At 46.5% G+C, this 13,483-nt stretch overlaps 1 protein-coding gene across 1 annotated transcript; it reads right to left on the reverse strand.

Annotated features, from left to right (window-relative positions):
• Nucleotides 1–283: 283 nt before the first annotated feature.
• Nucleotides 284–11,154, reverse strand: LOC142909420 (dead end protein homolog 1-like). The gene is made up of 2 exons (XM_076059733.1): nucleotides 11,027–11,154; nucleotides 284–1,681 (listed from the first exon to the last, which is right to left on the reverse strand). The coding sequence occupies exons 1-2, from the start codon at nucleotides 11,075–11,077 to the stop codon at nucleotides 284–286; spliced, it is 1,449 nt and encodes a 482-aa protein (XP_075915848.1). The 5' UTR covers nucleotides 11,078–11,154.
• Nucleotides 11,155–13,483: the final 2,329 nt, after the last annotated feature.

Consider the following 13,483-nt stretch of genomic DNA (forward strand, 5'->3'; position numbering starts at 1 on the left):
TCTCCGCTACATTTTCAAAACGAAATGGCGTCGACATGTCAAACACCTGAATTAGTTTTTTCTTCAAGGATTCTGTTGTCGGTTTTCATTAAAGTGTAATGACAGGGTGACACCTGCTGACATCACAGGGTGACACCTGCTGACATCACAGGGTGACACCTGCTGACATCACAGGGTGACACCTGCTGACATCACAGGGTGACACCTGCTGACATCACAGGGTGACACCTGCTGACATCACAGGGTGACACCTGCTGACATGACAGGGTGACACCTGCTGACATCACAAGGTGACACCTGCTGACATCACAGGGTGACACCTGCTGGCCTGGCAAGGGCTTAACAGGTACGGCCACAGAGGTAACAACCAATCAGGGAAGGAGGCGCATCTGGGGCAAAGGCAACAGGTGGGGCTAGCCGAGTTACTCCGGTAACCTGCTCGAAAGGTTCCACGAGAGGGCGTGGCCGGAGGCGGGGGATTCGCATTGTTGAAGATGTTGTAGGCAAGCTGACACGCCACTTCCCGTGCTCCCTCCTCGCTGGAGCTCAGAAATTCGGGGAAGATGCCGGCGCCTCCTCCCACCCCAGGAATCGACATCTTATAGAGGAGGCCCACGGGTATCCCGGGCTCCGAGTAAGCGTGCAGCTCGAAGATTGGGTAGCTGACGCCGGCGGTCTGGCACAGCATCCGCAGCCGCACCTCCCACGACAGCATGGCCGCCTCCGGCAGTGCCTCGAGAGCAATGGGCATGGGCCGCAGGTGGAGAGGTACCCACCACAGCTGCATGCGTGCCCCCCAGCCCCCAAATTGGCTTTGTGCGGCTTTGCCGGTGCCCGTGCACTCCGGCTGCAGCAGGTCTGGCACGGCCGCCTCCATCTCCACCGCCGCGGCCGCAGCCACCCGCTCCGAGATGGCCCAGTCCACCTTGATGGTCCGGCCCCATAGCTGCAAGGTGATTCGAAGGAGCTTCTTCCTGGCCATGGCGGCCGCGCGATGGCTCCCGTACTCGATGAACGCGTAGCCTCGGTTGAGAGTTTTGTCCCAGCGACAGACGCTCATCTTGACGTCCACCACGCCCTCCGTGGCACCGCTCATCGCCATCATCACCTCCGCTCGCTTCTTGTCCTCTGGCAGCCCCCCAATGAAGAGGCGGCGATTGTCCACGCTAAAGTGGACTCCAATGCGGTGTCCGGGACGGATCTCTAATTTGTTGAGTTTCTTGACGGCATCCGTGGCTTCGACGAGCGTCGCGTAGGTAGCGAACGCATAGCCGCGGTTCTCTCCGCTAATCTCCATCATGAGGCGGAGCTGGTAGAGCTTCCCCACCGTCTCCAGCACGGGCACCAGCTCATCCTCGTAGAGGTCGCGCGGGATCCTCCCCAGAAACACCTCGTAGCCACGGGCGGGAGGGGGCCCCTGCCAGTCGGGCGGTGGTCCGATCTTCCTCTGTCCGTTCTCCTGGACGATGTTGTACCCCGTGCGCAACATGCGGTCCAGCAGGACCTTCATACAGGCCATGCCGAGCGCCGATGGTTTGGCTACTACGGTGGTGCCGGGGCGGCGCCTTGGGGCCCGGTGGAGCCCTTGACACTCCGCGCAGTCGCCTCGTGCCGACAAAGCCACGGGGGGAATCAGCTCCTGAAGAGCCAAATCCCCGGCAGGAACTCGCTCGGCCCAAACCTACAGGCCAGCAGTGGAGAGAGGAAGAGAGAGAGAGTGGAGACGGATGGAGAAAGAGAGCCGCGTTTGTTCGGTCCATGGGCCTAAATGTGACGTTAGCGTAGCCTGTGCAGTATGCATACAGCGCTTTTGTCAATCCACTGCTGGATGAAGCCCTCCCGCACATTGCGCAGAGGAAACAAGAAACACAAACTCACACGGTTCCCGGCATGCGTTTGTTTGTCCTCGGAAATGTTCACCGAGCGATGATTTTGCGTTTCGAGCGGCGCTCACGAGGCGGCGTTTGACTTCGCGCGGTGAACTTCGCCCGTGATGACGTCACTGGGCACGACAGGAGAGGTCGGCGCTGACTTTTAGCGCCGGTTTTTTTCTCCCCATCCAATAGTCCATGAGACGCTTCAAAATGAGACCGTTTTGCCGGTATCAAAGTATGACAATATAAGAAGAGATTTGATCCTTTTTTGGCAATAAAACAGGTGTTTAGATGTTCAAACACCAAACAGAAACCTTCTTCAATGAATCTTAAGATCTGTTTTATTGCCAGAAAGGATACAACCTATTCTTATTTTTTCATAGCCCATGAGATGTCTCCTTTGTCGGTACCACGTGAGGTGGCCTACATTGAGCAGTTTCAATTTCTCTATGTGGCCAGTGATAAACAAATGCAATGAGTGAGACTATCAAGTAATTTACTTTCATTTTCCATCCAAATAAATGGGTACGACTGAAGTTTTGCTACCTTAGGTGGTACCGAGTTCTGCTCTGGACCATGAGTGGGCCGTTTAATCAATTTTGGCCAGTTTTCAACATTGTTAGGTCCCTAATAGCAACGTGAGCTGTTGTACTACAATTGTGTTCATATTGGATCATCTTTACAACAGAGCAGACATGCAGACAGAGCTAATGCTTAATGCTTTCAAACCCTCATTGTTGAAATGTGAGTTTACTTGCAAATGGAATCACAGTCCCAAATCATGACCGCAGAATGGTTGGAGCGAGTTGTTGGGGAGGGTGGTGGGTCGGGGGTTGAATTGCCATCATCAAAGCAGCACACGCCCCACCTTATGAACCACACAGAGTAATCACGTGAGACAGACGTTGTATAGAAATGAGTATTGTTGTTGTAGCGTTCACCAAAACGATCCAGGATATCTTCTTTGGTTCTTTCGGTAAAGTCACGTAGAATGAGAATAAAATAATAAATTGATAAAATAAAATAACACAAAAAATCCTCACGACGTTTCGGCCACAACACAAGCGGCCTTCATCAGGTGAAGGGACGAGACTGTCTGGAGGACAGCGCTGGAGCGAACAAAGCCAAGCTCAGATCGCGACCTTTAAGCTGTGTGAGAAGAAACAAAGCGCCTTGACAAAGGAATTAGCTTGGAATTTAGCATTGAAACGGCTGAGTGATTAGCTTGTGACTGGTCACAGAAATGGCTATGTTAAAGTCAGCATACACATTCACAGAGGCATCTATTACAAATCAAACAGGAGAATTTAGCATTGAAATAACTAGGAGAATTTAGCATTGAAATAGCTGAGTGATTAGCTTGTGACTGGTCACAGAAATGGCTATCTTGAAGTCAAAGCCTACACATCTGAGCTATTCATAGTAACTGGGTATACACTACACTATATAATGAATACTATATAGTGAACCAATAAAAAACTAAAATATAAATTACCTCAATGTTATCAATAAACTCTATATATTCTCCAATCAGCTAAGCTACCAACAATAAGTCGTTATATATCACAATTCTATATGGCGAAAAAATGGGTGGATTCTTACCCTCAACTTTAGCACGTACACCAGGCTCTCAGCCTCTCAGGGCTAATGGTTACTCCGACTACACAATCCGCAAAGCCATCACTCCAGTCATGAAGGATCCTCTTGTGGATCCACTCAAAACCATCACCTTATCCTACATTGCAGGGGTCACTAAAAAGATCTCCAAAATCCTGAATAAATACAAGATCCAGGTCCGATGCAACACAGTACATAAAATACGTGATCTGATTCCATCTGTAAAAGATGCTGTTCCAGACATACAGTACCTGGGCGTTTACAAACTAAAGTGCCTCTGTGGTAGTAGCTACATTGGAGAAACCAAACGACATATCTCGGACCGCATCCGCGAACATAAAGCAGACTTGAAACATGGTAGAACGAACTCCTCTGCCGTGGCAGATCACTGTTATAATTCAGTGGGCTCACATGACATTGACTTCTCCAAGACGGAGGTTCTTTGCAAACCAACCGACTACCATGAGAGATTTGTTCATGAGGCCATTCACATATACAAGCACAGAGACAATTTCAACCGAGAAGATAGATTCTGGCTTAGTAACCATTGGAAAGATGTTTCAAACCATTTCCGTTCTTAATTTTGGTACCGCCAAAGGTGGTCTAATGATGTAGATGACTTCCCCACGCTCAGATTTTAATCTGGCTGAAAGAAAAAAATCATCCAATCCAAATCGATGTTATATCTGCCGAGTTTCCAAATCCAGAGGAAGACCCAAAATCTGTTTGCAGTAGTGACCGCAAATATGATTCATGGACCATGCGGAAACCTTAATGTCAATGCAGCAGCATGTATGAAGGACATAGAGAGCAGCAAGAAATATCCGAGACAATTTATTAAAGACACACAAACTGGAGATGATGGATATCTTCGCTATAGAAGGTGAGCTCCAGCAGACGGTGGATACACAGCAAGACTGAAGATTAGAGGCAACACGGAAATCGAAATGGACAACAGGTGGGTTGTTCCGTATTCTCCGCTTCTTTCTAAAATGTTTCAGGCGTAGATGTGTTGACCACGCTCCACCTCCTCCAGTCAGTGTGTGTATCATGGTGTGTCAGTGTGTGTGTCAGTGTGTGTCCGGCAAAACAACCCCCTACCTCCTCGCGGTGCCGGACGGGCAACTCTGTCGTGGACAGTGCTGTGGGGGGAGATCCAATTTTGATTGGCTCCTCCCCTCATGGCATATGTGTCCACCACAGGGGCTAAACGGGGGCTCTGGACGGGTGCGAGGGGCTGGTAACCCCTCCACCTTCAATTAATTACCACGAAACCACGAATTAAACTGAAATATGTAACTAATAAGCTTGTGCCGGAGGCCCCGGGGGGCCAGGCGTCTATGACGTCTCCTGGCCAAACCCCAATTGGCGGAGCCAGGAGATTGAATACCTACCCTCGGGGCTACTCCAGAAACAACGAAAAGCCACTACGGGTGGCCACGTGGAATGTTCGAACGCTCACTGCAGAGGAGAGGCTGCCACTCCTCTGTCGGGAGCTGGACCGGTACCGCCTGGATCTATGCGGCATTCAGGAGGTCCGGTGGACCGGCTCTGGCTCCTGCCACCATGAGGGGTGGACAGTCCTCTACTCGGGGCAGCAGACTGCCAAACAACAGGGTGTGGGTCTTCTTTTGAACAAAAGAATGAAGGGGGCGTGGGAGCGTGGCGGTGAGGTGTGGGAAGCTGTAAGCCCCAGGCTACTTTGGGCTCGCCTTCCCATCAACCGGAGGCGAGGAATGGTGGTCGTGGTTACTTATGCCCCCACCGAAGATGAACATCCGTGGAGGGATGCAGGCAAAGCCGATGAGTCAGATGCCTTCTATGACCTCCTGTCACAGGTGCTGGCTAAAGTGGCCCCTCGGGATAGAGTCATCATGTTGGGTGACTTCAATGCCCGAGTTGGTCATGATACTGGCACCTGGTCTGGAGTGATTGGAGGGCATGGGCCAGATCAGCCCAATAACAACGGTAGGAGGCTGCAAGATTTTTGTGCAGCCCATGGGCTTGTAATTACCAACACGCTGTTCCGGCATCGGCGCATCCACACAACATCATGGATGCATGCCGGGTCCAAGCAAGAACATCTGCTGGACTACATAGTGACGGACCAGCGAATGCGAGCCCATGTCCTTGACACCAGGACCTACCGTGGAGCTGATCTGCCCTCTGACCATCGACTAGTCATCTGTAAGATGCGCCTGCCATTCTTCCACTCCGGTGGTGGGTGTACACCCAGGACCCCATTCCAACATAAAGTGGCCTGGTCTCAGTTATCTGATGAAAGTTGCAAGCGAGAATTTCATCATCGCTTGCGGCTGGGATTGGCATCGTCCCCGACTCCTCCTGATGTCGAGGGTAAATGGGCGAGGTTTAGGACTGTGACTCATGCAGCTGCAATGGCTGCTTTGGGTACGCGGTCCAGACCTCCCCAGAGACCCTGGCTGACAGAGGAGGTGTTCAGGATGGTTGAGAAAAAGCGACAGGCCCACTGTCATCGGCTACAGAATCCCACGTCAGAGAATGAGGAGGCTTACCGCAGCCTTCGCTCGGAGGTTCGGAGAGCCGTGAGGCGCTGCAAGGATGGGTGGTGGTCGCGGGTTGCTGAGGAGATGGAGTCTGCCTCAGTGGCCCGTGATCACAAATCTCTATTTAACTCCATCAAAAAAGTAACCTGCAGCGCCACACCTATTACCATCATTAGGGGAAAAAATGGTGATCCAATCTCCGACCCCCAGGAACAGGTTCGCAGATTTGCTGAGCATTTCTGTGAGGTCCTGGGGGAGGGAAAATCCCTCAGCCAGGAAAACATCGTGGCACAAAGTGAGGATGACCCTGCTGAGGCTGCGGTGCCTCAAATATTGGAAGAAGTCACCCCTGTGAGTGGCTGGCTGAGGTGCCATCCGTTGAGGACAGCAAGTTGGCACAGTAGGGGGCACAGGTGGTGCATCAGCCAGTCGTCTCAGTCAGTCGACCTGTCGCATCTGGGTCTGCCCCGTGACCTCCTGCCAGCGGGCGTTCGACAATTCACGTGGCCTCAAGGTGCACATCGCCTGGCACAAGCGTCGTGGTGATGTCACCGCCACTTAGTGGCGAACTGCGGTTGTTGTTGTTGATAGTGGAGCTGCTGGTAGTATATTTGGAGTGTGCGTGTCTCTGCCTCGTGGTTGCATGGATTTGTTTCTGGTTCCTCCAGTTTCCCCCCCTCCAGATTTAGAATTAACGTCACGCATTTAAAATATTTAACTGCGATACATTTCCACACGATGAAGTCACTTTGTGTTGAGCTTTCATTCGTGATGGCCAGGTCGCTTGTGAAAAAAAGCTACATAGCTCAGTGGGCCTTACCTTGTACAATAAAATAGAAAAACTAGTTTATAGTTTAAGAGAGATTAGTTGGATCTGTCACGTGGGTTATTTTAAAAAAATGTTATTCGTTTCATCAGGTCATGTGCACAGATTACAAAAACATTTGGAGGGAAAAAAAAACATGCTGGCCGTTATGTGACTTCACCGAAAAAGCCAAAGAGTACGTTATGGTCAAGTTTTATCAAAACATTTTTTTTAGGATATTTGCTCTTAATGTGCTTACTTTCCCCCAGCACATTCACTGCATTGTCTTGGTGAATGCGAGGCATCGCGTGGTCATAACCCACCGGGTTATTTTCCCCTTAAGTGTCAAGAGATTGACATTCTCAATGGAAATCATTTCAGGTATTCACTGAAAGTGTCAGAGCTGAATGTTCAGGATAAAACTGAACATTCGTGCTAAAGATTGGTGCCATATTGTACGATTATAATTGTGCAAAATGCAACCAAAACACAATTAGCACGGTTAGCTACGTACCGCTACAGTCTACATTATAGACTGCCAGTACACTCACTCAGCTTAATAACCATTGCTACAGTCAACATTATAGACTGTCAGTACACTCACCATACTTAATAACCATTACTACAGTCTACATTATAGACTGTCAGTACACTCATTCAGCTTAATAACCATTACTACAGTCTACATTATAGACTGTCAGTACACTCACCATACTTAATAACCAGGCTACAGTCTACATTATAGACTGTCAGTACAAACACCATACTTAATAACCAGGCTACAGTCTACATTATAGACTGTCAGTACACTCACCCAGCTTAATAACCATTACTACAGTCTACATTATAGACTGTAGTACACTCACCATACTTAATAACCAGGCTACAGTCTACATTATAGACTGTCAGTACACTCACCCAGCTGAATAAGCAGGCTACAGTCTACATTATAGACTGTCAGTAAACTCACCATACTTAAAAACCGTTACTACAGTCTACACTATAGACTGTCAGTACACTCACCATACTTAATAACCATTACTACAGTCTACACTATAGACTGTCAGTAGACTCACCATACTTAATAACCAGGCTACAGTCTACATTATAGACTGTAGTACACTCACCATACTTAATAACCATTACTACAGTCTACATTATAGACTGTCAGTACACTCACTCAGGTTAATAACCATTACTACAGTCTATATTATAGACTGTCAGTACACTCACCATACTTAATAACCAGGCTACAGTCTACATTATAGACTGTCAGTACACTCACCATACTTAATAACCATTACTACAGTCTACATTATATACTGTCAGTACACTCACCCAGCTTAATAACCATTACTACAGTCTACATTATAGACTGTCAGTACACTCACCATACTTAATAACCAGGCTACAGTCTACATTATAGACTGTCAGTACACTCACCATACTTAATAACCATTACTACAGTCTACATTATAGACTGTAGTACACTCACCATACTTAATAATCATTACTACAGTCTACATTATAGACTGTCAGTACACTCACTCAGGTTAATAACCATTACTACAGTCTACATTATAGACTGTCAGTACACTCACCATACTTAATAACCAGGCTACAGTCTACATTATAGACTGTCAGTACACTCACCATACTTAATAACCATTACTACAGTCTACATTATATACTGTCAGTACACTCACCCAGCTTAATAACCATTACTACAGTCTACATTATAGACTGTAGTACACTCACCATACTTAATAACCAGGCTACAGTCTACATTATAGACTGTCAGTACACTCACCCAGCTGAATAAGCAGGCTACAGTCTACATTATAGACTGTCAGTAAACTCACCATACTTAAAAACCGTTACTACAGTCTACACTATAGACTGTCAGTACACTCACCATACTTAATAACCATTACTACAGTCTACACTATAGACTGTCAGTAGACTCACCATACTTAATAACCAGGCTACAGTCTACATTATAGACTGTAGTACACTCACCATACTTAATAACCATTACTACAGTCTACATTATAGACTGTCAGTACACTCACTCAGGTTAATAACCATTACTACAGTCTATATTATAGACTGTCAGTACACTCACCATACTTAATAACCAGGCTACAGTCTACATTATAGACTGTCAGTACACTCACCATACTTAATAACCATTACTACAGTCTACATTATATACTGTCAGTACACTCACCCAGCTTAATAACCATTACTACAGTCTACATTATAGACTGTCAGTACACTCACCATACTTAATAACCAGGCTACAGTCTACATTATAGACTGTCAGTACACTCACCATACTTAATAACCATTACTACAGTCTACATTATAGACTGTCAGTACACTCACCATACTTAATAACCATTACTACAGTCTACATTATATACTGTCAGTACACTCACCCAGCTTAATAACCATTACTACAGTCTACATTATAGACTGTCAGTACACTCACCATACTTAATAACCATTACTACATTCTACATTATAGACTGTAGTACACTCACCATACTTAATAATCATTACTACAGTCTACATTATAGACTGTCAGTACACTCACTCAGGTTAATAACCATTACTACAGTCTACATTATAGACTGTCAGTACACTCACCATACTTAATAACCATTACTACAGTCTACATTATAGACTGTCAGTACACTCACTCAGGTTAATAACCATTACTACAGTCTACATTATAGACTGTCAGTACACTCACCATACTTAATAACCATTACTACAGTCTACATAATAGACTGTAGTACACTCACCATACTTAATAACCATTACTACAGTCTACATTATAGACTGTAGTACACTCACCATACTTAATAACCATTACTACAGTCTACATTATAGACTGTCAGTACACTCACTCAGCTTAATAACCATTACTACAGTCTACATTATAGACTGTCAGTACACTCACCATACTTAATAACCATTACTACATTCTACATTATAGACTGTAGTACACTCACCATACTTAATAATCATTACTACAGTCTACATTATAGACTGTCAGTACACTCACTCAGGTTAATAACCATTACTACAGTCTACATTATAGACTGTCAGTACACTCACCATACTTAATAACCATTACTACAGTCTACATTATAGACTGTCAGTACACTCACTCAGGTTAATAACCATTACTACAGTCTACATTATAGACTGTCAGTACACTCACCATACTTAATAACCATTACTACAGTCTACATTATAGACTGTAGTACACTCACCATACTTAATAACCATTACTACAGTCTACATTATAGACTGTAGTACACTCACCATACTTAATAACCATTACTACAGTCTACATTATAGACTGTCAGTACACTCACTCAGCTTAATAACCATTACTACAGTCTACATTATAGACTGTAGTACACTCACCATACTTAATAACCATTACTACAGTCTACATTATAGACTGTCAGTACACTCACCATACTTAATAACCAGGCTACAGTCTACATTATAGACTGTCAGTACACTCACCATACTTAATAACCATTACTACAGTCTACATTATAGACTGTCAGTACACTCACCATACTTAATAACCATTACTACAGTCTACATTATAGACTGTCAGTACACTCACCATACTTAATAACCATTACTACAGTCTACATTATAGACTGTCAGTACACTCACCATACATAATAACCATTACTACAGTCTACATTATAGACTGTCAGTACACTCACCATACTTAATAACCAGGCTACAGTCTACATTATAGACTGTCAGTACACTCACCATACTTAATAACCAGGCTACAGTCTACATTATAGACTGTCAGTACACTCACCATACTTAATAACCAGGCTACAGTCTACATTATAGACTGTCTACATTATAGACTGTCAGTACACTCACCATACTTAATAACCATTACTACAGTCTACATTATAGACTGTAGTACACTCACCAAACTTAATAACCATTACTACAGTCTACATTATAGACTGTCAGTACACTCACCATACTTAATAACCAGGCTACATTATTATTCACAAATTAAATCGTTTGTATTTGGTCAATGTCCCATAGCCTCAACACTGCCCCATAGACCCAACACTGCCCATAAATTCAACAGTGCATATTTAAACTATCTGCGAATCACGGGCTGGACATTTGAGGCCACTTTTTACCTCACGTTTTCCCTCACGAGAGGCGATCTCGCACCCCTGGGGGGTCGTCATCGTCGTTAATTTCTGCTCCGAAATAAAAAAAAATTCAAATCCGCACCTCACGACTCTCAAAATGGCGCCTGGCCGAGGAGGAGTCTCAAAAATTTGGCGGGAAAAAAAATCCCGCGTCACGTGGCTAGGGAGGAACCAAATCTGATTGGCTCCAAGTCGCCGCTTGGACCAATCAGAGAGCTCCAAGCGCCTCGCCTCACAGCAGCTCCGTTCCTGCACTGATAGATCACTGCAGAAGGTCTCTCGTCTATAGTTGAATAGTGTAAGTGTGTGTGTGTATCTGTGTGTGTCTGTGTGTGTATCTGTGTGTATATGTGTGTATCTGTGTCTCTGTGTGTATATCTGTGTGTACGTATGTGTGTGTGATGTGTGTGTCTCTGTGTGTGTGTCTCTGTGTGTGTGTCTCTGTTTGATGTGTGTGTGTCTGTGTGTCTCTGTGTGTGTCTCTGTGTGTGTGTGTCTCTGTGTGTCTCCGTGTGTGTGTCTCTGTGTGAGTGTCTCCGTGTGTGTGTGTACGTGTGTGTCTCTGTGTGTGGTGTGTGTCTCTGTGTGCGTGTCTCTGTGTGTATCTCTGTGTGTGTGTCTCTGTGTGATGTGTGTGTCTCCGTGTGTGATGTGTGTGTCTCTGTGTGTGTGTCTCTGGGTGTGTCTCTGTGTGTGATGTGTGTGTCTCTGTGTGTGTCTGTGTGTGTGTATGTGGGGAGCGGTAGTGTAGTGGTTAGCGCTACGCCGCGCTACGATTCTCTGAACCGGTCCTGGGCCTCCCCTAGGTCGACTCAGCCTCAAATGAGTACCTGGTGTAGTGGTGTGTAGTAAACATCACCACTGGGGGAGATAAAGGCGGTCGGGCGTGGTGTTGGCCACCCACCCCCTCGTGTGCCGTGCCGGCCCTTATAGGTGCTGCTACTCGCTTACAGCACTCGCCCCTACAGATTGTTAAGGCTGTACGGGGGGTCTTTGTGTGTGATGTCTGTGTGTGTCTTGTGTGTGTGATGTCTGTGTGTGTGTGATGTCTGTGTGTGTGTGATGTCTGTGTGTGTCTTGTGTGTGTGTGTGTGATGTCTGTGTGTGTGTGATGTCTGTGTGTGTGTGATGTCTGTGTGTGTGTGATGTCTCTGTGTGTGTGATGTCTCTGTGTGTGTCGTGTGTGTGTGATGTCTGTGTGTGATGTCTGTGTGTGTGTCGTGTGTGTGTGATGTCTTTGTGTGTGTGTGATGTCTGTGTGTCTTGTGTGTGTGTTGTGTGTGTGATGTCTGTGTGTGTCTTGTGTGTGTGATGTGTGTGTGATGTCTGTGTGTGTCTTGTGTGTGTGTGTGATGGCTGTGTGTGTCTTGTGTGTGTTTGTGTGTGTGTGATGTGTGTGTGTGTCTTGTGTGCGTGTGTCTTGTGTGTGTGTGTGATGGCTGTGTGCATGTGATGTCTGTGTGTGTCTTGTGTGTGTCTGTTTGTGATGTCTGTGTGAGTCTTTTGTGTGTGTGTGATGTCTGTGTGTGTGTCTGTGTGTGTGTCTGTGTGTGATGTCTGTGTGTGTGATGTGTGTGTGATGTCTGTGTGTGTATTTTGTGTGTGTGTGATGGCTGTGTGTGTGATGTCTGTGTGTCTTGTGTGTGTCTGTGTGTGTGTGATGTCTGTGTGTGTCTTGTGTGATGTGTGTGTGTCTTGTGTGTGTGATGTCTGTGTGTGTCTTGTGTGTGTGTGTGATGTCTGTGTGTGTCTCTGTGTGTGATGTGTGTGTCTCTGTGTGTGTCTGTGTGTGTGTATGTGGGGAGCGGTAGTGTAGTGGTTAGCGCTACGCCGCGCTACGATTTTCTGAACCGGTCCTGGGCCTCCCCTAGGTCGACTCAGCCTCAAATGAGTACCTGGTGTAGTGGTGTGTAGTAAACATCACCACTGGGGGAGACAAAGGCGGTCGGGCGTGGTGTTGGCCACCCACCCCCTCGTGTGCCGTGCCGGCCCTTATAGGTGCTGCTACTCGCTTACAGCACTCGCCCCTACAGATTGTTAAGGCTGTACGGGGGGTCTTTGTGTGTGATGTCTGTGTGTGTCTTGTGTGTGTGATGTCTGTGTGTGTGTGATGTCTCTGTGTGTGTGATGTCTCTGTGTGTGTCGTGTGTGTGTGATGTCTGTGTGTGATGTCTGTGTGTGTGTCGTGTGTGTGATGTCTTTGTGTGTGATGTCTGTGTGTGTCTTGTGTGTGTGTGTGATGTCTGTGTGTGTCTTGTGTGTGTGATGTGTGTGTGTGTCTTGTGTGTGTGTGTGATGTCTGTGTGTGTGTGATGTCTGTGTGTGTGTGATGTCTCTGTGTGTGTGATGTCTCTGTGTGTGTGATGTCTCTGTGTGTCTCGTGTGTGTGTGATGTCTGTGTGTGTCTTGTGTGTGTGTGTGATGGCTGTGTGTGTCTTGTGT

The sequence above is a fragment of the Petromyzon marinus genome, unplaced genomic scaffold, assembly GCF_048934315.1.
Source record: "Petromyzon marinus isolate PM22_M1 ecotype Great Lakes invasive population unplaced genomic scaffold, UKy_Petmar_22M1.pri1.0 PM_G_Scaffold_121, whole genome shotgun sequence".
Taxonomy (NCBI): Eukaryota; Metazoa; Chordata; class Hyperoartia; order Petromyzontiformes; family Petromyzontidae; genus Petromyzon; species Petromyzon marinus.